Source organism: Sturnira hondurensis, unplaced genomic scaffold (assembly GCF_014824575.4).
Source record: "Sturnira hondurensis isolate 20B ecotype Veracruz unplaced genomic scaffold, ASM1482457v3 Scaffold0013800, whole genome shotgun sequence".
In the NCBI taxonomy this organism is placed as follows: Eukaryota; Metazoa; Chordata; class Mammalia; order Chiroptera; family Phyllostomidae; genus Sturnira; species Sturnira hondurensis.
The window spans coordinates 520032-545496 of NW_028086431.1; the positions used below are offsets into that span (position 1 = coordinate 520032).

Below are 25465 nucleotides of genomic sequence, written 5' to 3' on the forward strand. Positions count from 1 at the left end.
GTGTTTCTTATCCTCAGGAACTCATATTCAGTAAGTCTAGGGAAGAACTGAGGAGTATTCATTTTCACCAAGCTCCCCAGGTGACAATGATGCATCCAGTGGGCTATTTGGGAATCACTGATTTACATAGACCACATAGGTCTGCAGAAGTAACCATCTGTGCTGGCCTGGTAAGTGATTTAAGATGTGCCTGGGCCCTGGCCAGATAGCTGAGTTGGTTAGAGCATTGTCCCAATATGTCAAGGTTGTGGGTTCAATCCTTGGTCAGGGCACATACAAGAATCAACCAATGAAAGCATCAATAACCAGAATAACAAATCAATGTTTCTTTCTGTTTCACATTAATAAATAAAAAGTAAATAAAAATATATGCCTGAGCCTGACCTAGGGCTCCAATCTGGCATCAACCTTAACTCTACCTCTGTGTGACAGTGAATCAAACTCACTAACCTGACCCCCCAAATCTACCCTTCAAATTTGATTTTCAACTGTTTATCAAGCTGAATGTTCCACTCCCGCTGGTCTAGTCTGATTAGCATCTATTCCATATGTCTTGAGATTTCTTTCTGTGTCTGCTCTAAAAATAGTGCTATATGTTTTTTAGCTGGGTATTTCAGGAAGCAGGCACTAAAAGTTAGGGATATGAGAAGTTTATGGGGTCTTGGTGGGTAATACCTATGAAAGATAAAATAAAGAGGAAGCAGAGTTGATCAGAGAAGAAACTCAGTACATCGTGCAGATCTGGCAGAGTCTCAAATGATTCAACAGGAAATCTAGCTCAAATATTTTCCATTAGAGGAGTACCATGCTGAGCAGAAATGGCCAGGCCCTAGTACACTTAAAATCTTTAGTCACTGGCTGGGGCTCCCCACGAAGATTATAGCCTAAGCAGATCCTAAGTTACTGCTAATAGATGAAGGCACTCAACTAACCGCACTCTTTGCAGTTGGAAAATCCATGGCCACCATGGTTCTTTCTTCTGTTCTTCAGTTGTACAGACCCTATCCTCCTCTTTGAGCCCCAGTATGGCAACTGTCTAGAGGTCATGTCATAACTACTACATTTGTTTCAAAATACAGGCTATTAGAGCAGGAAATGACCTTAGGAACATCTCATATTAGAGATAAAGAAATTGAGACCCAGAGTGTGTGTGTATGCATGCGTTCATGTGTGTGCCTGTGTGTTTGTGTGTTTGAGAGAAAGAGAGACTTATTCAAGACAACACAGCTAGCTAATCAAAGGCAGGATTGTAACCCAGGTATCCTCTCAGTTCAGGTTTGCAGTAGCATTAAAAAATTGCTTTCTTCCCTGGCTGGTGTCCCTCAGTGGATTGAGTGCCAACATGCAAACTAAAGGGTCTCTGGTTCGATTCCCAGATAGGCACACGCCTTGGTTTCAGGCTGAGTCCCCAGTGGAGAGCGAGTGAAAGGCAACCGCACATTGATGTTTCTCTCCCTCTCTTTAATTTAAGAAATTGCTTCTTATTTTGAAAGATTAGTGGAGGAAGAGTTTTCACCTAAAAAGCAACTAACTGCTGCAAATAGACTCAACTTGCTTCCAGGCATGCAGAATCACTAAAATGAAGAAAAAATAACCAAACTTCTCTTTCAGAAGATCTTTGAGACTTAATTTAGTCTTAAATATATAAGGAAATGGTGATAAAATTGTAATTTTCATGGAAATGCTTTAACTTGTTCATTTCTATAATAATCACTAATTTATAAAAATTCAGTGACATATTATCTTAAAATCTCATGCATTAAAGGAATTGAAATGGACCAGTGCATTATTACTAAACATTTTGAAAAAATAAATGGTTTACAAAATTATTTTCCAGTAATTATGTCAAGCCAGGGAAACAGTTATGAAAAAGGCAGAGGTTATTGTTTGTGTGGCAGTAAGATAACTCTTATATTCTGGTTAGCATTTTTTTGTGAAGGGGTGATTTTATTTTCAGTGTTACACATGATACTGATTTTTAGAATGGAAATGCATAAACATAGGTCTCAATTGGATGTGCAAACAATTATCTGGAATTCTAAAAAGACAGTCTTTGCTTACCAGTAAAAGGAAATTGTCACTTTTTTTTTGCTTTTTCAGGACAGGAATTCTTCATGTGACTTTACAGCCCATGTAAAGCAATTCTCATTCTTCCATATAGTAAAGTTCAGGAATGGGTATGCATTGGTAGGGGTGGGGGTAGGAGGTGGGGTGTTGGGGGTGGGCAGCAACTGGTGAGCCAGAGTCTATCAAGCCACTGCCCAATTTCTCAAAACTGTAGAGAAAAATGTAAATGAGGTTTATGGTCACTAGCTTTATTGGGCCCCAACTTTCCTGTTTCAAACCTTGATCAGTCTGCTAATTCCATGTGCCGTTTCAACTAGAATCTCATAAGATTATTACTATGTGTATAGATGAAGTCATGCAAACACACAGGGGCCAACAGCACAACTTTTGTGTGTGAAGTGTGGCACACATCTTGTGTGCACTTTTAAATGCAAGAGTAAAATGCCAAAGTGAGTCAAAGAAATGCTTTACAAATTAGCCTGTTGGACATAAGGTGGGAAAGGGAAAAAAGAATAGATGTAGAAAACCAGAAATCTAAGTCTGAGGTTTTAAGTAGGGGTTGATCTGGGCAGGAATTTACCTATGTGTCAAAGCAGGGTTTTTCAGAGACCAGAGGCCCTTTCTTCCCTGTTTATCAAAAGGGAATAATTAATTACTTCTTCCAGCTTTATTCAAGTATATCCAAACTGAGGGATTTTCAGGGATATGTTATCATTTTACCCAGTCTACATAAGATGCTGGCTCTCTCGGAATGACTTCTTTCCCCTAAGTATCATATTAGGAGCTCAATTCTGAAGGTACATGTTAACTCAAGATAAGCACGCACTTGTATACATTATGTGTCACAAGCACTAGAATCAGCCTCCATCTTGAGTTTTCCCAACTAGACCCTGACATTTGAAGGTAAATAACTTTGAGAGAAAATATACTATGTAATTTTTTTTACTAATCTAAGAAACATATAACACACTGGAAAAACTGTTTTTGACATCAAAGAAATACTGCATTACTAACAAAGTCATCAGTTCGCTCACACAAGACCTGTGGTCTTTATTTGCATAGTAGATGAGAGAAAAAATATCTAAGAGTCACCCTGATGTTGATAAGTACTATGGTAGAGAAAAGAGCTCTGAGGTCAGAGACATAGTTTCAGCACTAGCCCTGCCCCTGGCTATGTGATCTTGGGAGGCTATTTACCAACTCTGAGTCTCAATATCCACATGTATTATGTGACAATAATAACGCCAATTCCAGGGTTATTAGAAACTTTGCAAAAGGTCATGAATGTAAAACAATTTAGGATTAAGTATAACATAATCCACAAAACTGAAGTTTTATTATTCACTCTGTCAGCTGTTACACAACAACAAGTAGGGTATGAATGGGGCAATATTGACAGCAGGGGCTTCCAGGGTTGTCATGTGGTAAGTACTAAGCTCACAGTGGACACAAGGCTGTCTACTAGGTTAGAGAAATGAATGAGTTTGGAAAAATTTGTCTTTTCATCTGAAACAATCTGCAGGGAGGTTCTATTGCTATGTCTTGGACAAGTCATGCCTTTTGCCACCTCTAGTTCATCTAAGATACAGTGGGTTATCTACATGGGTGGTCCTGATGGTTCTGTACTGAAAAGAAAGTTAATTTTCCAAGATTTTACTAACAATGAAAGAGTTAAAGGAAAGGTTATGTTGCTCATGGAAGACAGGTTGCCCCTGTGGAAGGCTGCAAGGTGCTCCTAAGGTCCAGATGAATACCAATGGTGTGTACGAGTCCCCATCCTCAGAGTGAGAGCAGACAGGAACACATGGAACTGCAGCTAAGAAACACTCTGGATACAGAACTTACTCTAGGTCCAGTTTGGAATGAGGCAGTTCGCTAACTAACTAATTTACTAACTTTCAATAAGTTAGTCCCTTAATTTCTCAGCAATTCTAGTTGAAGTCACTTTCTTAGAATTGAAAAATCAAATTTTCCAAGTAAAAAGTATTTTATTTATCAGGACAAGCCTGAGACCTTTACAGCCTCCTTTCAGACTCTGAGGATACAGAAAATGTCCAGCCTCAAACTATTCTCAATGGATCTTGCCCACCCCATTTTCATTTTGATTTTGGTAAAGGCAGGAGTAAAGCTGGTCACAATCTGGTTAAGGTTAGAAAGCTTCAGGCTGGTCCTGTATCTCTATTCAATTGGAAAAGTGGGACAACCTCAGAGGATCCCTCACAGTCAGTCTTGGTTTGAAAGACCCTGTTTGTGGAGAGTAAGGGGACTATGATTTCTAAGTAGGAGAGCAGTGTGTGTAGAGGCAGGGTGGGATGAGCAAGCTGCTGGGCCTCCATGCTCCCCATCCCTGAACAGCTTTTCTAATGATTTTATACGTTAGAGGTTCACTTAACAAGTTTGAAAACCCCTGCCATAGGGCACAGGCACCAACAAAGAGAAGTATTCAGTGTTAGGGAGGACAGAAACTTGCTCCAGACTTGGTGCTCTTTAGTGGTGAAAAGAGAAAATGATGGCGATGTCTTCAGATTCTATAGATTCACAGCAGAAAATCATGAGTAGAAATTCTCTTCTTCAAACTGAAGTTCAATAAAAGAACATATCTTTTCTTCTCTCTGAAGACTGGCTTTCTGAAAAAAAAAGATAAGCATGATGAGAAGAAGCTGGCTTTGGGGGTCAAGGAGCCCAGGTGTGAACCCTAACTTCACCACTGCCTAGCTGTGTGACCTTAGACAAGTTACCTAGCCTATCTGAACCCCAATTTTTCCATATATTACATGGAAATACTAATGACACCTACCTTATTTTCTCATCTGTGAACAGAATGTAAATAGCACCTCCATTGTAAGTAGGTATTGGTTTTTATTTTGCTTCACTTCTGTAATTCCTGTTATTCTCATCTCCTAGTGACCTTTTACTTCACTCTACCTCAGCCAAACATTCCCATAGTCACATGCTAGACTTTGAAATCACCTACCCAGGTGACACCCTTGTCATCTCAATGTCAAACATCCACTGTTCAACCATCACCTCCTATGTCATTGACTTAAGTAGTCTTATTTCTGCACTTTAACATAATCTAATCCTCAATTCATCCCATCAACCTCCATGGCACACCACCCTCCATCTGTCTCTGTTTCTTTCTTATTGTAGCTTAGATACCATGATCCCTTGTGATAATATCTCACTTACAAATACTCAGCTCCTTTCCTTTTCCCTCATTCATCATGCTCACTTGGTAAAACATCAACCCTGTTTAAGCCTTACCATTGACCTTCTCTGTGTATTACACTAACCTAGTACCACTGATGAAAATCACACAACCCAGCTGACATTTTCCACTTGAAACTCATGATCTAAGACTTGAGATCAGCACTAAGAAATCCTGCTCATATTTGTCTATGAGCAGGCTTGCGTTCCCAATGCTCAAGAGGACTTTTTCATACTTTTCCACCTTCTTCAATAGCACACATTCCCACTCTCAGCTTATGATCTTGCCCCATAGTCCACTGAGGAAATAGAAATCATTTGATTAGTACTCTGTAGACTCCCCACAAACAAGTCTATTTGCGCTTGTGTCCTTGTTTTTCTTTTGTATGCTTGCAACAGTAGAATGTCCCTTCTTCCTAGCAAATGTCAACACTTCCATATGTCCCTTCCATGTTCTCAATGACTTTACCCATGAAGTTATCCTCATCCCCCTTCATATTTTTTAAAGATTTTATTTATTTATTTTAGAGAGGGGAAGAGAGGGAGAAAAGCATTGATGTGAGAGAGAAACATTGATCAGCCACCTCTCACACATGCCCCATCAGGGGACCAGGCCAGAAACCCAGGCATGTGCCCTGACCAGGAACTGAACCAACAACCTTTGACTTTGCTGAATGATGCCTGGCCCACTGAGCCACAGCAGTCAGAGCCAAACTCTTCATTTTGGTTGGAGCTTTCCCATTACCATATAAATCAGTTCTAATATTTGCCTTTTAAAAAGCCCTCCCTCCAAAAATAGTTATTTAATTAGATTATGTTAACATCATTTATAGGTACCTTTCAGCAAAAATGAAAAGGCTTGGCCAATTTGCATTTTAAAAAAGCAGAATCTTTGGGATGCATAGGTACGATGTCAAATTTCTCAGGTTTAGGAAGCCAAAAGGGGAGTAAATTTCAGTAGATAAGGTGGTGGGGGCTCTGGGCCTAGAGCACAGAGCGGCCGGTGGGTGTGGGTACCTTGTTAGAGGAGGAGCACACTTATTGCGCACTTCCACGAGTACATGCAAACCATATGTAAATACATCTTTTTGAATTAGCAGGTTACAGTAATTGCAATCAGTGGCTTTACCCCCTCGCCTATTCCACCCGACTCTGTTAGTAAATCAGACTGTGGAATGGACATGGGGGCTCTGTGGGGAGAAGAGAAAGAGAGAGGATAGGTGGGGATGATAGTCACCCTCAGTACCCTTTTCCTATTCATATTAAAGGACGGAGTCCAGATTATGCCCCTTATCATTTCAGGAATCTTACAGTCCCGAGGTATAAATTTTTCGCCTTCAGTGCCATGGCTAGAAGCCACAGTTCTACCTCTGAAGTGGCTACTTGCCTGGGCAGCCTTTGGCCTCCAACTTTCAGAAGTTGATCCCTCTAGAGAGGGGATGGACTGGGCCAGTTTGGGAGAGGTGAGTAAAATGACAAAGACTTGGGGTGGGGTTCGGGGGTGGGGGACAACCCTTCCTTCCAAACAAAACCATGTAAAACTAAACTAATAAACAAAAGCATGCCCCACAAGGAAAAAAATAAAAGAGCAGCTAAAGCCCTGCCTGGTATGGCTCAGTGGATTGAGTGCCAGCCTATGAACCAAAGGCTTGCCAGTTTGATTCCCAGTCTAGGGCACATGCCTGGGTTGTGGGCCAGGTCCCCCTAGGAGGGGCGTGAGAGGTAACCACACACTGATGTTTCTCTCCCTCTCTTTCTCCCTCCCTTCTCCTCTGTCTAAAAAATAAAAAAATAAAATATTTTTTAAAAAAGAGAAGCTAAAAATCTGCCTACAAGAGACCCACCTCAGAAAAAAACATCTACACAGACTTAAAGTGAAGGGTTGGAAAAAAAAAATGTTCCAAGAAAATGGACAGGAAAAAAAGACAGGGTAGGAATACTTGCAGAAGACAAAATAGATTTCAAAACAAAGGCCATAAAAAGAGACACAGAAGGACATTTCACAACACTCAAGGGAAGAGTCCATCAAGAAGATATAAACATTGTAAACATATATTCACTCAACATAGGAGCACCAAAATATATAAAGAAAATCTTAGAGGACTTCAAGAAACACATTGACAGCAACACAATTATTGTTGGGGATTTTAACACACCACTGTCAAAAATGGACAGATCTTCCAAACAAAGTATCAACAAGGATATTGTGGCACTGAATGACACACTAGATCAAATGGACTTAATTGATATATAGAGAGAGGCTTTCACACAAAAGAAGCAAAATGCACATTCTTTTCAAGTGTACATGGAACATTTTCAAAGGTAAGTCATATGACAGGACACAACACAAGCCTCAACAAATTCAAGAAAATTGAAATCATATCAAGCATTTTCTCCAACTACAAGGGTTTGAAACTAGAAACCAACCTCAAGGAAACGAAACCAAAAACATTCAACTTCATGCACTCTGAATAATTCATTATTAAACAATAAGTGGATTAACAATGATATCAAGGAAGAAATCAAAAAGTTTCTGGAAACAAATGAAAATGAACATACAACAGCCCAAAACCTATGGGACACAGCAAAGGCAGTCCTGAGAGGGAAGTTCACAGTGATACAGACCTACTTAGAAAAGATAGAAAATTTTCAAATAAACAACCTAACCCTACATCTACAAGAACTGGAGGAGCACCAATAAACAAAAACTGTAGTGAGTAGAAGGAAGGAAATAATCAAGATCAGAGCAGAATTAAAAGACGTGGAGACTAAAAGAACAATTCAAAGAATCAATAAATCCAGGAGCTGATTCTTTGAAAAGATAAACAAAATTGACAAGCCTTTAATCAGGCTCATCAAGGAAAAAAAGGGAGAGGACCCAAATAAATATATTCAGAAATGAAAAAGGAGAAATTATAACTGATACCACAGAAATACAAAGGATAGTAAGAAATTACTATGAACAACTCTATGCCAAGAAATTTGACAACGTGGGTGAAATGGACACATTTTGAGAAACAAGTAATCTTCCAAAACTGAATCAAGAAGCACAAAGCCTGAACAGACTGATAACAGCTGATGAAATCAAAGCAGTAATCAAAAAAATAAAATCTCTTGACACACAAAAGACCTGGACTGGACACTTTCACAGGAGAATTTTACAAACCATTTAAGAAAGAGCTAACCCCTATTCTCCTCAAACTACTCCAAAAAATCCAAGAGGAAGGAAGACTCCTGAACTCCTGTTATGATGCCAGCATCATCCTAATCTCAAAACCAAACACACGAGAAAAAAAGAAAACTACAGGCCAATATCACAGATGAACATAGACACTAAAATACTCAACAAAATATTGGCAAACTGCATTCTTTAATACATTAAAAGGATCACACACCATGACCAAGTGGGATTCATCCCAGAGATGCAAGGATGATACAATATTCACAAATCAATGCAATGTAATATGTCACATAAACAAATGGAAGACAAAAATCACATGATAATATCAATAAATATGAAAAGAGAATTTGATAAGGTACAGCACCCATTTATGATACAAACACTCAGCAAAGCTGGAATAGAGGGAGCATTCCTCAACATGATAAAGATCATATATGAGAGACCTACAGCCAACACCATACTCAATGAGCAAAAACTAAAAGCTTTCCCACTAAGATCAGGAACATGACAAGAATGTCTGCTTTCACCACTTCTATTCAACATAGTATTGGAAGTCCTAGCCAGAGATATCAGATAAAAAAAGAAATAAAAGGCATTCAAACTGGAAAGGTGGAAGGAAAACTGTCATTGTTTGCAGATGACATGAGAGTGTACATAGAAAACCCTATAGACTCCACCAAAAAACTGCTCAACCTAATAAATTAATTTGGCACAACAGGGGGATACAAAGTCAATATTCAGAAATCAAAGGCATTTTTGTACAGCAACAATGAAATATCAGGGACAGAAATCAGGAAAAAAATTCCCATTTGGTACAGCAACAAGAAAAATAAAGTAATTAGAAATAAACCTAGCCAAGGAGGTAAAAGACCCGAAACCAATCCAGAGTATTAGGCAAATCCTAAGAGCTAAACCTCCCAAATAGATATCAAATACATATACTTCTTTCTCCACTTACGCTACCTAGTCCGGGCTGTTATATTTTCATGCTTCTTGCCTCCAAACTGATCTCTTTGTTTTCATTCTTGTCTTTCTCCAATCTACTCAGTTTATGTGACCTTATTAAATCCACAGTGAACTTAATAAGGGTCTCCCAGGGTTCACCAAGTCACTTAGAATATGAAATTCAAACTCCCAACATTATCCAAAAGATTCTCTGTCACCTGGCCCATGTCTACCTCTCCAACATAGTCTTGTGCCACTTTCCCTTGCCCACTACTCTCTGGCCACAGTGACCTTCCTCCCATTCCTAACACATTTCTGGGCCTTTGCATGGGGTAGCTTTCTTCATCTCCTTTTAGCTCTACCCTAACTCTCCCTAAGACTGGCTCTCCCACTTTTTTGGGGGCCCCTGCTTACATGTCATTTCCTCCAAGAAGCTTCCTTTGACCACCTTATTCAAAGTTGGCACCCATCTTTCCCTATTGCAACACCTTGTATGTTTCCTTCATAGCACTTAATCATAACATGTAAAAATTTTGCTTTTTCCCTTTTTCTTGGGGAGAGGGGGCTTTGCCTTCCCCATTAGATTATTAACTCTATGAAGGGAGGGACCAAGACAGTTTTATTCATATATATTATATGAATAAAATCCATTATATATACAAATATATTATATATTATATATATAGAGAGAGATGTATACACACATATACACACACTCTGGCAAATAGCAATATCAATATTCTTATTATCTATAGGCATTGAAGCAATATACATTCAGTTTCTAGTTCTATAAATGAAAAAAATCAAATTTTCTAAAAATTTTGGCACCGAAGTTTTTGGGAATCACCTCAAGAAAATCTCTCTCACCCTGGCTGGTGTAACTCAGTGGATTAAGCATGGGCTGTGAACCAAGGGGTTGCTGGTTCGGTTCCCAGTTCGGGCACATGCCTGGGTTGTAGGCCAGGTCTCCTGTAGGGAGAGACAAACACACATTGATATTTCTCTAACTCTTTAGAAAAGAAAAAAAAGAAAATCTCTCTAACTACCCTTCTGGCTGATTGGTTTCCTGCTGTACATGGTCACTACATCATAGGTAACTGACAGCCCACATGAGGGGACTAGGCCATATTGGAAGAATAGGAGGAGATTCTGCCTTCCTTCTTTTGACAAATACTTACCTGAGACCTCAGGTAGAAAATCTTTCAAAACTACCAAAATTCCTCCCAAGAGGTTTATTCAATCCACTTTGAAATTAGATTAATACAAAACATGTAAAGAATCAAACATACAGAGGCAACTGAGTCCTTTGCCAAATCTACCAAAACAGGAAGTAAGGTCTCAGAGTCTGTGCGTTTCACTATCTTCACCTGTAGTTCTCACCATCAAGTGAGACTGGGAGACTGGCTTAAGAGCATGCATGGGCCTTGCTGGGTTTTCCTAGTCTTTTTGTTTAAAGCCCTAAGAAGTCACCTTCTTTCCGGTCACCTCACTTTGCTGCCTCCCTCTGCCCAGAACGACAGTGGTAAGATGGCCACCTCCCCTCCATTATTCTCCACATGGAAAGCTTATTACCTACCCCTTTCCCAAGGTAACATTGCTCCTATGCATGCTTTCCAAGCCTTCTGCATCCCTCCCTATTTTAGGATAGTATGCTGGCCACAGATATACAGTGAACCCATACACAGTAAAATAATCTTACCAGTTGCTACTTTTCACTGTTGTATACTTGATTTAAGTTGGAATTATTTTTGATGTTTATGCTTATTGTAATTTATGATTTTGATATTATGATACTGTGAGAGCAGAGAGATTATACCTCTGCTGTCTGCTGTGATCTTAAGGTAAGTCTTTTCACCTGTTTGCAACTTGTTCATTTTTCTGAATCACCTCAGTTAAATACAGCTCCGATTTTTTTTAAAAACTCGATAAAGTCGATTTTATGTCAAAATTAAAAAACTCTCAAGGATTTTATAAGTTACCAAGTGCATAGGATCTTTGAGACTCGGATGAAACAAATTCAAACTATGAAAATACTAAATAATAGAAATGAGGGTCTTTTCAGTTGTTAGAGATCCTGGTATTATATTATAAGCTTTTCCTCCAGTTTGTTCTCAAGATGTAGAGACACACTATCAAAAGCAGAATATATACTTACTTTCATGTGCAAGGCTGTCGCTGGCAAGGCTGACACTTGCAGGTCCATGAGCTGGAGGAAAATAGTTATTACCTAGAAAAGAAAAACATGATTGAAAATGAAATCTATAGGACTGGGATAGAAAGTGCCCAGTTTTACTCCAGGTCTCCCAAATCACTTGCCCCTCAGTTTATGGGCACCTAGCATATTTTTTCTTAGATGTTACAAAAACACAGAACTTTCTGTTTTTAAGGTCCCCTGGGCCTTGTTCGCATCTTCTTCTAGGCAATGTTTCTGATTAAGGGTTTCTAACTTCTTCAACAGATCAGGAGCCATCAGGCACTAAATAATTCAACTAGTGTAAACATTAGTAGAAAAGTGTGAAGAGTTTGTGACAGTCAAGATTTTAGTGATACACCTTTAAAAATGTATTTAAAAATAAAAATGTACCTGGAGGCTAGGGGACTAGAATAATGCCTGCATTATAGTTTTACCATGATGTGCCTTGCATATAGTAGATGGACACTAAGTATTTGATGAATTGGATTTAAACTGTATAGAGTTATGTTTGTGAGGCAATAATTTGTGCCATCTGCACTCTAACCACCTGTTCAAACAGAGCTCTGCTGTGTATATGCACAGGCATATACAAAAACACAGTTGGCCAAATTTTCCTTCTAAATACAGTAGGAACAGATGTTTCACAAAGAGTACATGGTACAAATTTTCGTGTTTCCCAAGCATGACATTTTAATAATTTACTCTTTTTAAGTACATTACTAATCAAACTCTGGAAATGATGGACTGGTATTTTAATGGAAAATTTGTTTCAACATTAGGATAGAACACAGTGCTTGACTTATGGAGGCTATGCTGAATAAATCTTTTGTGTACAATATACTTAGTTCAGAGTAAAGGTAGCTTCTACCAATTTCTCTCAGAAATGGGACACTAGAACCCCAGATAAGTATCAACTAGGGAGGTATAAAAGAAAATTCACTTAGAGTGTGGAATGCAGAGGATTCAGACTTGGCTTGATGAAACTATAAAATATATATAATTCCCAGTATTTCATGTAAAAGGCAAATCTTGTGGTACAATGTGTTGGGTTTTTGTTTTGGGGTTTGGGGGGGTTTGTTTGTTTCTTTGTTTGTTTTTTTGTGAAAGTACACTTCAGGCCAGATCTTCCTCTATCCTTTTACAAAGAACAGAGTCCTGGGTTTTTTAATGGGTATTTTTCATGTAGTAGGCACTAATTAAATAGTTGCTGAGTGAGTAAATGAAGAAGTATTTTAGTTCAGTGGGAGGGGTAATGATCAGGGAATGGGAACCCAAGAGAAACTGAGCAAGAGGAGCCCAGTGCACAAGCGTGAGCCACATACAGCCAGGCACTGTGACAGTCTCCAGGCAGCAATGGGGCTGCAATTTCTCCAGGCCTCTGCAATTTCTTTGAGCTTTAATGTGTGGAGCTGATGGCTAGTATAGATTACCCTTGTTTTTGCCCAGGAGCCTGGCATCACAGCAAGTTGCCAGCCTGTCTGGAGGATAGAGTTTGAGCTTGTAGGTATTCCATAGTTTGGTTTTACAAATGGATTATTTGGTGGTTTACAGTGAGGTGAATGTAAACCCCACGATTTTAGGCAGCAGCCCATCATTTTTCTAGGATAAGTCCAAATCAACAGACTGGGTGAATATTGTCAGCCAGGTTCATCTGGCTGGCTCTCTATGTAACCCTTGATTTATTAAACTGTCAATGTCAGTGAAGCCTAGTGAAGATATAGAGAACATTTAAGCAGAACATTCTGTCCCTCAGAAGCCTCATGTCCAGACTGGCAGCAATTAGTCTTGATACCCCACCTCATGCCAACTCACTCTCAACCCTAACGAATGAGAGGCAAGCCTCCAAGTATCTGGAGGGATTTACTTACAGTGGCCTGAGTTGAAAGGCTGGTTGAAGGGAGATCCTGTGCTTCTGGTTGCCTGCCCAGAGCTGCAATTCTCCCACATGGCAGATTGCTGAGGAAGGGCTACACATCTCTCTTGATGGGGAAAATCTAGGAGTGACTCGTATTCCCCATCAGGCTGGGCCTGTGAAGCTAGGTGCCCAGAGAACACATGAGGGTATTCAGGCTCTGGGGAGCTGGTGCTGGCTGGAGTAGAGAAATGAAACAGCTGGCCCGGCTCAACAGAGGGACTCCCAGTCAGGGGCTGAGGGTATTGAGTCATAGCCATGGGCTGAAACCCATTCATGCTGCAGTTGTCAGCATCATTTGCAAAAGATACTTCTGGCTGTGGCTTTGTCCATTCAGAAGAGAAACACCACTCATTTGGAGATGTGTTCAAATCATCTCCAATTTGGAGATATCCATCTAGGAAGGAAAGATTTAGAACATGTGTTAGATGTTTATTATTGTCAAAATGGAAGTAACTTAATTTTTTCTGGTTAATACTTACTATATATTTTTTTAGATTATTTATTTATTTATTTATTTATTTATTTATTTATTCATCTTTAGAGGGGAAGAAGAGAGGGAGAGAAACATCAATGTATGGTTGCCTTTCGTGCGTCCCCTGCTGGGAGTTGGCCTGGAGGGAACCAGCCTGCAACCCAGGCATGTGCCCTGACTGGGAATCGACCCTTGATCCTCTGGTTCGCAGGCTCGTGCTCAATCCACTGAGCTACACCAGCCAGGGCTATATATTTTTTTATTTGAAAAGTATAGCTCTGGCTGGTGTGGCTCGGTGGATTGAGTGCTGGCCTGCAAACTAAAAGGAACCAGTGGGTTGATGGTTTGATTCCCAGTCAGGACACATGCCTGGGTTGTAGGCCAGGTCCCCAGTTGGGTGTATGCAAGAGGCAAGCAATTGATGTATCTCTTGCATATTGCTGCTCTCTTTCTCTCTCCCCTCCTGTCTCTAAAAGCAAAATTAATAAAATCTTTTAAAAAGAAAAATATAGAAAGGGTTTTTAAACTGTCACACAGTCATCATAATATCCAGAGAGCATAAAAAGCCCTAACTTACATGGCACAGACATTCTGCCCAACATTTCACATTGTTTACATTGAGCAACAGGTGATGGTTGGCCTCTTTTAATGAAATCAAGGGCAAGGAAATATATATTAAGATTTGTTCCTGGGGATAAATGCTATTTTTGAAAACTGATATCTGCTGACCAGTAGCAATTCAGGACACTGTATAGCACAAATAAAGTGATTAAGCTGACTAAGTATAACCATTGTCTGTGTTTCATATTCAGTGAGGGTACTGCATGTCCTCAGCACAAATTAGAAACAATGTGTTGCCTCAACAACTGGGCAGTTTCCATCTGAACTGGCCTTACTGATCTTGTACTTATGACCTAGGCACTGTATGCAGGGTCCTTATGTGTTTTCAGTATTTCTTTGAACTCCTTCCCTTCCAGAAATGTTAAGGAGAGTGTGTGGTGTGCCACTGACCAAGGTCCCATTTGGTCACTGAGTGCACTAGAGAAGTTTGGATGGGAGCCTGAGGGGAGGCACACACTGTTCCATTCCCAAGTTCACAGCAACTCAAAAGTGGGCCTTGAGTGGCCTTTTAAAAGCCACCTTTCCATACCAGGCTTCAGTGTTGGTGTCCCATGGAGTAGAGATCCTGAATTGTGGCAGGCCACCCTTTATCAGGATTCTTGGGCCAACTGCTCCAGCAACCATACCCATCCATTCTGTAAACTAATGAAGGTATCCTAAACCACAGCCTGGACTGGTTCAAGGTTGCCGCTGCTACTAGAAGTGGCCCTGGTGACTTTCTTATACAAGTCTTCCCTCTTAGTTACCTCTGGAGATGAGACAGGGAGCCCCAGGAAAGACTCTGCTCCCTTCTCAAACCTCAAACTACATGAATGAATGTAGAACAGGTAAGAAACACTTTGGATCTGGGATACTTGGAGGAGGCTGAATTTTTCTTTCAACAGGAATATAAGATTCCATTCCATATACTCCAACTCTGAACACAAAGACCCTGCCTCTTAGTCCCATCTATGCCTGTAGAATTCCTGAGGTCTCTGGTCTTAAGACTAGATCCTGTTCAGAGAGTGCTAGCATCCATTTTCTACTCTCTCCCTTTAGGGTAAAACTGGCAAGCTATGCTCCTGCTTCCTAAGAAAACACAGAGACACTTCCCACACCTGCCTATATACACTTTTGAGAACCCCAGAACCCTCTAGAAAGCATTTCTAGGTGTTAAAGACTTTCTTTCCACCCAAGAGGACTCTATTCTTGCATGGTAGCCTTTCTCCCCTATTCCAAACTAGTTTCTATACACAAACTTAAATGTTACCTCCTCAGAAAGGATCTCCCTGAACCTGCAATCTAAAGTTTGTTATCCTGCTGCTATCTGTGACTTTGCTCTGTTTATTTCCTTCACAGCAATAGTCCTAATCTGTAATTTCTGCATTTATTCATTCACCCATTCATTCATTCATTCACTATTGGCCTTCCCCACTAGCCAAAAAACTTTGAGAGGACTAAAATCATTTTTCTTGTGTTCACCACCATATCTTCAGGAACTTGCACAGTGCCTGGCCCATAGTAGGCCCTGACTAAATATTATTATAATGAATGCACACATGTATGCATGTACTCACATATGCATATGTGTGCTTATGCACACATGTGCACATGCACATGCAAACATGTACCCACTCTGAAACACATGCATACACACAATACTTCCTCACTAGATCTACACTGAGGAGAGCAGCATGCAAAGTGTGGTTAAGAGCACAGATTTTGATGTCAGACTGGGTGGGAGTCTAATCCCAGCTCTGCTTCTTCCTAGCTGTGTGACACTGAACACACCACCTACCACTTCTGAGCCTTACAGGACCGTTGTGAAATTTAATGAGATAATCTATGTAAAGGACTTGGCACAGTATCTGGTACATAATAGGCACTTAGTAAGTAATAGCTTTTGCTGGTATTTTTATTAATCATTGTTTTGGCTTATAAACCCAGTTTGAGCTCACATGCATAGGTTTCTTTCCTAGTCTGCAACAGTCTGTGTAATTAACCCAGGAAAAACAAAATGGTAATGTATGAGGCCAGAGGGTCTTCCCTGCCCTCAGTCACCCATTGGCAAGAAGGGAGGGGGAAAAGTAAGCAGAAAAGCCCATAGCAGCAGCACTTCAGGGCTGATGTGGAGGATCAAGTAGATACTTCCTATAAAAGATATTTCATGAAAGGATTATTAGTCCAGGAACAGGTATGAAGGCACCATGGACATGAATAATGGTGTGGGGATTGACAATGGAAGTGGAATGCAGGCTGAATGGAGGGGGGCAAAGGGGGAAAATTAGGACAACTGTAAAACATAATAAATTGAAATTTTAATTTTTTAAATTTATTTATTTTAATTGTTGTTCAAGTACGGTCCCAGCCCACCCCCCAGTGCTTCCCACCTTCCTTCCATTTCCATCCCCCTTAGTTTTTGTCCATGTGTCCTTTATACTTGTTCCTGTAAACCCTTCCCATTTTTCCCTGAAATTCCCTCCCCTCTCCCCTCTGGTCACTGTCAGCCTGTTCTCTGTTTCAATGTATTTAGTTATGTAGTGAAATAAGCCAGGTGGTGAAAGTCAAATACCATATGATCTCACCTTTAACAGGAATATAAACAACAAAACAAACGAGCACGCAAAATATAACCAAAAATTGAAATATTTTTTAAAAAGAAATAAAGAAGCAAACTGTTAAAAGAGAGATATTTCAGAAGCCTGTGATCAGTATGTGTCCATTTCCAGGTAAGAATACATCAGAGATGGGAAGGAACAACTATAAATCTAGAACAGCTTTTGTTTATTGGGCACTTACTATGGAGAAAACTCTTTGATTAACACTCTGCATACATGGTCTTATGTGATCCTCACAGCAACCCAGATGAGAAAAATACAGACTCAGACAAGTTAAAGTAATTTGCCTAAGGCCACAGAGTTAGCAATGGTAAAGCTGTCTGATTCCAAACCTCATGTTCTCACTGCATATGGCTCCCCAACATTTCAAAGAGTACAGAGTGCTGGGCACTTTCCCACACTACTGGGGTTGGAGGGGTGGCAGGTGGGCATAACATTTCTGGGGAGCAATTTATCAGTACATATCAAAACTCTAAAATTTGTGCATACACTTTGACCCAGTCATTGCACTGATAGCAATTTATTTTAAGGATATTATCAATGATGCATTAAAAAAAAGAATGATGCATGTAAAAATTTAGCTACAAGATTCAAAGTGGCATTTATAATACAGTGAAAGATTGGCAATAATCTAAATGTCTAAGATTTAGTATCTCTAACAAAGATACTCTTGAGTTACTAAAATGATGTTGTAGCAGAATATGTAATGGCATGGAGAGAGATATACAACTATTGTCAATTATTAAAAAGTTACAACCCATTTTTCCCAAAATAATGTTTTGTTGTAAAACTTAGTATGTGTGCATAGCCCATGTGGTTTTGTGTCCTGATTGTTTACCCATGTTTTCTAAAATCTTCAAAAATTAACACATTATTTTCATGCTTAGAATGTTCTTTTAAAATAAGGAAGTTTACTTACTTTAAATTTCCTTACTTTAAAAGAAGGAGTTTTTAATTTTTATGAATGAATAATTTTTGAGCCAATCTTTGATCCAAACAACCAAAGTTAGCAGACTTATCTGTGCTTGAAGAGCCTGGGGTTTTGTCCCTTCTCAGGAGCCAGATAGATCCTCTGAATCCCACTTTCCATATATAAATTCCCCAAATGTCTCAAGATCAATCATTCCCTCTCCTGATGTGAAGTACTCAGAACACTCTTGAACATCACCTCCCCACCTCTCCACCCACTCCCCACCTCCTCCCCACCTCTCCACCCACTCCCCACCTCCTCCCCACCTCTCCTTGTTGCCGTGTTAACAACAAGATCTTCTACAGCATTTCCTTTAGTGTGTGCTACTACCACACCCCCTTCCACATGTTTACTTAACTCACATGATTTTCTAAGAAAATCACATCACCTGACTGGAAAAGGAATCTCTTGGAGAGAAGTAAATTTTGCAAAGGTGAGTACATCAGATATATATATCAACTTCTTGTTCAAAGTCAAAGAGTAAATCCAAAGTCATGGCATCTGAAAAAAAAGGTGAGCTCTTCCCCTGCAGGCAGAGGCCATAGCTGGCCACTTTGCATGAAGTGTCCCACTTGGAGGCATATACATCCTTCAGTGCGAGCAAAACATTCAACATGTGTGCTCAGCAACTTCAATAAAAAGCTCTTAAAAATCAATAAGACCCTGGTCTATTTCCAAACTTCAAAAGGTTATGAAGATCCTCATCAATTCACATCCAGCTGGAAGGATGACTTCTCTATTAGGCACAGCAGGCACAGTGCCTAAAGCCCATAAATACTCTTAGGAGACCATGAAAATGTTTTAACTGCTTTTAAAATTGAAAGAAAATGAATATAATAATGATAATGAATGTATAAGATGAATGCAGCCTGGATTATGTTTGTTTTTATGCCAATGCCGTCACAAAATGTCCTTTTTTGTATCTTTATGAGGAATGGGCCTATAAAGGCAAAGTGTCTAGGGTCCATTAAAGTCACACAGCAGCCCTGGCCAGCTTAATCTCTGTGGCTTTCTTTAAACCTAGATATTTTAATGAGGACACTTTGACATAGCTCTTGAGATAATTGTTTTGAGATGTAAGAATATATATTTTTAAAAGTTACCAAATAATGAATGCAATAGACACCCCTGATCCTGTTAAGGGTGGGAAGAGGTATGTGGTGAGGTTCTTCTACCTACCTGTCTCTGGTCCTATCCCTGACCACCAGATCATCCACTATTAGTGGAGAGGAGGCTGGGTGTACCTATATAGGACATGCTTTTTTCATATAATGAATCCTTTGGTGTTCCTGTCCCTGTGTGGCCAGCAATAGTAGTAATAGTAATCACAATTATAATAATAATACTGATAATGGTGATAATGGCAAATAGTTATGGTGCACTTATTGTGGATTGAGCAGTGAACCCAGCATTTTACACAATTAAGGAAACAATGAAATAAGTAAACTAATTTGATTGAACAGTGTCCATTTTCACATTAAACTTCTAAGAAATGGGTGGCAGCTTCTCTCTAGACCAGGGATGTCAAACTCATTTTCAACAGGGGCCACATCAGCCTTGCAGTTGCCTTCAAAGGGCTGAATGTAATTTCAACTCCTTAACAGTTAAGGAGTAGTTCCATTTATACAGTCCTAAAATTATTTTGGCCCTTTGAAGGCAACCACGAGGCTGGTGTGGACCCCAGTGAAAATGAGCTTGACACCCCTGATCTAGACAATGTGATTTACCTTCAGCAAATACATATATGTTTATGTGCATTAAGAGAAATCAGAGAACTGTCTTTCAATGACAGCCTTGATAGAGAAGTCCAGCCTCCTACCCTCCCAACATGCTTACCATTACTTAGGACCACATCTTCACTCTGGGGCAAGGGTCTCAATTCCTGGGGTTCCTTGATATTGCTCAGAGCTCTGGAGAAGTGTTCATCCACTACACTGCTGGTGTCCCCTTGAAAATAGGTGAAAATGACACACCGGGAATTCCACTCAGTTTTTACAGGCCTCTCCATCTGGGCAGCACTCATCTTCGTTTCTTCCATTGTGACACAGGCGATTGCTGCAGATCAAATGTGAAATATTACTGGCACTGTTTTTACAAGTGGCTTGGCTATAGTTCGGTTAACAGCATACTTGAAGGCAAGCAGTTAGCTTAATAACCATGTTGTACTGATCTGAAGATGAGTTGAGGAGAGTGGTCTGATCAGTGTTCAGGAAACAAGACAGAGCTCTACGAAGCATTAAAGGGGCCCTTCCTCACAAATGAGAAGAATTTTCTGGCAACATGACTAGAAGAGCATCAGGAAAAAATACCAAAAGGACCCCAACTAGTGTGACTCAGTGAAGGGTCACAGGTTCAATTCCTGGTCAGGGCACATGCCTGGGTGGTGAGCCAGGTTCTCAGTTGGGGGCGTGCAGGACACAACTGATCAGATGTTTCTATCGCACAACACTAATGTTTCTCTCCCTCTTTCTCCTTCCATTCTGCCCTCTCTAAAAATGAATAAATAAAATCTTTTTTTTTAAACGACAGTGAGCCCTGGCTGGTGTAGCTCAGTGGATTGAGCACAGCCTGCAAACCAAAGGGTTGCCGGCTCGATTCCTAGCCAGGACACATGCCTGGGTTGTGGGCCAGGTCCCCAGTAGGGGGCATGTGAGAGGCAACCGCACACCGATATTTCTCTCCTTCTCTTTCACCTTCCCTTCCCCTCTCTCTAAAAATAAATAAAATCTTTTTAAAAAGTAACAATGAGGCCAAATTACAAAGTAACTTGCCTTCTGGGGAAGTGCTTTCCTCCTCCCAGAACTACATATAGATCTTCCTAGACAAAAGGGTGAGCTCCCCTGTAGAGCTGGCTAAGGAATCCAGTGGATATTGACAATTTCAGTTGTCAAAGTAAGCATTGCTTTCCACCTTTTCCACTTCCATGCAAGAGAATAAAACACATCAATTTCTCCCACTCCCCCTGATGATGGAATCTGTGTATGATGGTGGCCTGTAGCTACCCTCCACCTCATCTTAGAAACTAGCAATTACAAACCCTACCAGTCTGAGGCCTCAAGGGAGTTATATTCTGAACCAAATGCAGATCTCAGCACACACAAACACACACACACACACACACACTTTTTTAACACTAGTATATTGTGGTAACATTGGCAAAAAACAAAAGTGCCTGAAACAGCCCTGTCTGGTGTCGCTCAGTGGATTGAGTGCTGGCCTGTGAACCAAGGGGTCACAGGTTCAATTCCTAGTCAAGACACATGCCTTGGTTTCGGGCCAGATCCTCAGTAGGGGACACACAAGAGGTTACCACACATTGATATTTCTCTCCCTGTCTTTCTCTCTCCCTTCCCCTCTCTCTAGAAATAAGTAAATAAAAATTTTAAAAGTGCTTTAAACATCAGCTCTACACATGACCATACCCTCTGCACCTAGAACAGGGACTGCAATAGAATAGATAGATGTTCAATAGCCGTTTGCCAAATTGCCTTAAACTTGGCCTCCATTGTACCTGTGAGCTTCTTGAGTGCACACAGCAGGCACTCAAGACATGCTGTGACTCTTTTGACTGAAGAAGTAGCACATCTGATTGCTTCTTTACTTTTAGCTACCTATGTGCTCAGGCTAAAGACACACGGAGAATCTATTCATTCTTGTGAATATAATGAAAATGAGGAGAGTTGAAGAGCCCGGTCTGTGAGATCTTTCAGTATGAGTCCATTTCTTATTCATTTCTTTATTCCTAGCACCTAGCACCTAGCACCTAGCACCTAGCACAATGTAGGTAGGTATTCAGTAAACAAGGGCTGAATGGCTGGATGCCATTTCATGCACAGACAGCACAATGCAAGGAAATCATGTCAATTAGAGAAGTCAGAGGATCTGGGGTTGGCTTTTGGGAAACCACATGACCTCTCTGGGCTTCAAATTCCTTTTGGGTAAGATGAAGAGACTGGAGTATATGAATTCTGCGGCCTATTATTTTATGGCTCTGCTAGAAGTGTCAACAGATTATGATGGGGATGTTAGGAAGGAATCTTACAGTCAGTAGGGACACTTAAAGAGCTCTCCTTTCAGAATCATTCTAGCCCCAGTTATAATTGGACTATATTTTCTTTTTTCTTTTTTTTTAAATATTTTATTTATTTATCTTTTTAGAGGGGAAGGGAAAGAGAGAGGAAAGAAACATCTATGTATGGTTGCTTCTCATGCATCCCCTGCAGGGAACTGGCCCCTGCCAGAAACTGGCCTGCGACCTAAGCATGTGCCCTGACTGGGAATCGAACCGCGATCGTTTGGTTCGCAGGCCCGCGCTCAATACACTGAGCTACACCAGCCAGGGCTGGACTATATTTTCTACAGAGGCTTTTGATTAAGCACTACCTGAAAAATGAATCTATTGTATCCTTATTTCAAAAAACATGTGAACAACCACTTTGAAAAACTGGCAGTTTTCTTATCAAGTTAAACATAGGCATACCACGTGACCCAGCAATCCCACTTCTAAGTACATATGGCCAATAGAAACACAAACATATAGCCACACAAAGACTTGTACATGAATGTTCATAGCATCTTTATTTATAATAGCCCCAAAGTGAAAAACAAAAACCCAAATGTCTATCACTAGGAAAATAAATAAATTAGCTGTGACATTTTCATACAATGGAATGTTATTCAACAATAAAAAGAACAAAATACCAATCTACACAACTGCATGGAATAATCACAAAAACATGGTGAGTGAAAAAAGCCAGAAAAAAAAGAAACATATATGATTCCACTTATATAGAACAGGCACAAATAATATCTAGTGATAGAGGTCAGAAAAGTGGTTGCCTATGGGGTAGAGATTGGGAAGAGGCAGGAGGAGAGGCTGTTGGGAATGTCCTATGTTTTATATTGGATGTATACATTTGTCAAAAGTCATCAAATTGGCCCTTAAGATTTGTGCATTTTGCTGTAGGTAACTTATTCCTCAATGAAAATGTACATGATATATTCAGATATTCAGAGTTGTAGAAATACAGCAAAGGTGTTATCCTTGAGCACATTATGAGATAAGTCAGAGAAAGACAACTACTGTATGTTATCACATAAATGTGGAATTTTAAAAAGCCAAACTTATAAAAGCAGAAAATAAGATGGTGGTTAGCAGAGGACAGGACAGATGTTGTTTAAGGGTACAAACCTGCAACAAGTTGTAAATAAGCCCTAGAGATCTAGTGTACAGTACAGTGAATATAGACAACAGTGCTGTATTGTTATCATCAAAACTGTGAACTAGAACTTAATTATTTCAACTGCTAGAAAGGATAATTATATAACATGAGAGGTGTTAATTATGGCTGCAATGGCCATCATATTAAAATATATAATTTTTTCAAATTAACATGTTGTACACCATAAAGCCACACAATGTTGTATGTCAAATATATTTCAAAAATAGCAAAAATAAAATACAGCAAAGGTGTTAAGAATTATAAAGTGATGATGAATATGGAGGCAGTACTTTTCCTAAAGCTACAGTTTATAGAATACCTACTTTGTGGCAGAAATATATCATATATATTCTTCAACCTTTTCAACCCTCAAAGTACTTATTATCCTCATTTTAGAGATGAGCAAACTGAGGCTTAGAGAATATGAAATAAACTGCCCCAGCCACACAGCTACATGGTGGCAGAGCTGGGATTTGAACCCATGTCTCTCTGGCTTCTATGTCTGTCCTTTTGCCCTTACTATCTACCTGGGGGGACTAATAATCCCTTCTCCTCTGTGGGCCTCAGTCTCCCCATCTACCAAATGTGAGGGCATGGCCTCTAATTTCTTGAGGACCTTGAGCCAGGACCCTAACCCAGTGATTTGGTTTCTTCTATATAAGGCAAGCAGAATATTTGTGCATTCCCTCAGGGTTTCCCTTTGAAGTCTCTTTCTTCAAGAGCCTCTTAGTACCTTTGTAGGTTCTATTCACAAAACTGCCTCTGGCCACTGCTCTAGGCTCAGGCTTGAAACAGCTTGCCATCTTATCTTACTAAGTCTCCCTGATGCCACAACAGAAGCAAAGGGAAACTGCTGGCTGGACCCTTGGAATTTTAGAGCCCTGAAGCACATTCCTAGTATCCCTGGGATACTAGAACATGGGCCACCTGGCCACAGGCAGGAACGGGTATAGATGGAAAAAGTCATGGGCAACATCTTAGCCCCATCACCTTGGAGGACTGAACCCCTAGAACTGAAGATCCTGAATAAACCGCAAATACAACCTCTGCCCCTGTGTTACTTCCCAAACACACCGACATGCATTCAAAGGGAAGCCATGAGCTACTTGTACCAATCCAGCTCAGGAACAGTTCTCTTCATTGCACTTGGCGGTCAATGGACAGGATCTGTATTTGAGAGATGTTAAAAGTCTGAGAACTGCTATATGGCTTAATCTTTTGCAGATCTACATCTCACCACACCTCTGGAGAAACTTGAGTAGTTTTATCCTCCAATGAACCTTCTGTGAGGGATCTCTACTTACAAGTGAATTGATCAGGGTGGATCTGGCTTAGAAGCAGATGCCACAAAGCTAAAACTGAGGAGATATCAATGAAGCAGGAGAAAGGATGGGGCTTCCTGGAAAAGGTGTTTCTGTGTCAGTGCCTGGCTTGCAGTAAAAGCCTCTTGCAGACAAAATCTTGCCAACTGTGCAATGACAACAGCAAGAATATAAAAGTACACAGTAACTTACAATTCCCCCAGTGCACAAAATATACAGACACCAAGAGCTCCAAGTATACCTCAAAATATTACCCAATCTTTTGCACAAATATTATAACATGGAATACAATACCAGCTATTTGGCCTCAACTCTACCACAGTCTACATGCATGGACACACCACCTTTCTGCAAAATGGTTACCAGCACCCAGGGTTGGGCTGGGGAGTCACAGAAGTCATCACAAGGATCATTTTGAATAAAAGCCCCAAAGGGACTATATTGCATCTCACTAAGCAAAGCATATGATGCTCACCATTCCCCACACCCTGATTCCTTTCCAGTTGAATTTCCATCCCTCCGCCACCAAAAAAAAAAAATGTCCCCAGCTTGTCGTACCTTAATTCCCAACTATCAGTGGAGACAGAGCAAGATGCAGATGCGAAACTATGGCGGGGTGAAGGTGTGTTTTGATGGTCAGAGCTGTCTGGCCCCCTTTAGAGCAGCTGAGAGCTTGCAAGAACAGGGACTGGAGATTGTGTACCCTCCACTCACTGCTTTCTGCCCCTCTAGTGGGACTATACAAGGCATTT

At 40.3% G+C, this 25465-nt stretch overlaps 1 protein-coding gene across 1 annotated transcript; it reads right to left on the reverse strand.

Annotated features, from left to right (window-relative positions):
* Window positions 1–3451: 3451 nt before the first annotated feature.
* VGLL1 (vestigial like family member 1) lies at window positions 3452–20207 on the reverse strand. The gene is made up of 4 exons (XM_037061988.1): window positions 20006–20207; window positions 13463–13882; window positions 11571–11627; window positions 3452–4694 (listed from the first exon to the last, which is right to left on the reverse strand). The coding sequence occupies exons 1-4, from the start codon at window positions 20205–20207 to the stop codon at window positions 4651–4653; spliced, it is 723 nt and encodes a 240-aa protein (XP_036917883.1). The 3' UTR covers window positions 3452–4650.
* Window positions 20208–25465: the final 5258 nt, after the last annotated feature.

Bases quoted from the DNA above. Each gene is read 5' to 3' on its own strand.
- VGLL1 (XM_037061988.1), bottom strand. From the start codon at position 20,207: ATGGAAGAAACGAAGATGAGTGCTGCCCAGATGGAGAGGCCTGTAAAA. The intron at 13,883-20,005 runs GTAAGCATGTTG...TCCAAATTGGAG, and splicing joins AGATGTGGTCCTAAGTAATG to ATGATTTGAACACATCTCCA. The intron at 11,628-13,462 runs GTAAGTAAATCC...TTTCTTTTCTAG, and splicing joins GCCTTTCAACTCAGGCCACT to GTAATAACTATTTTCCTCCA.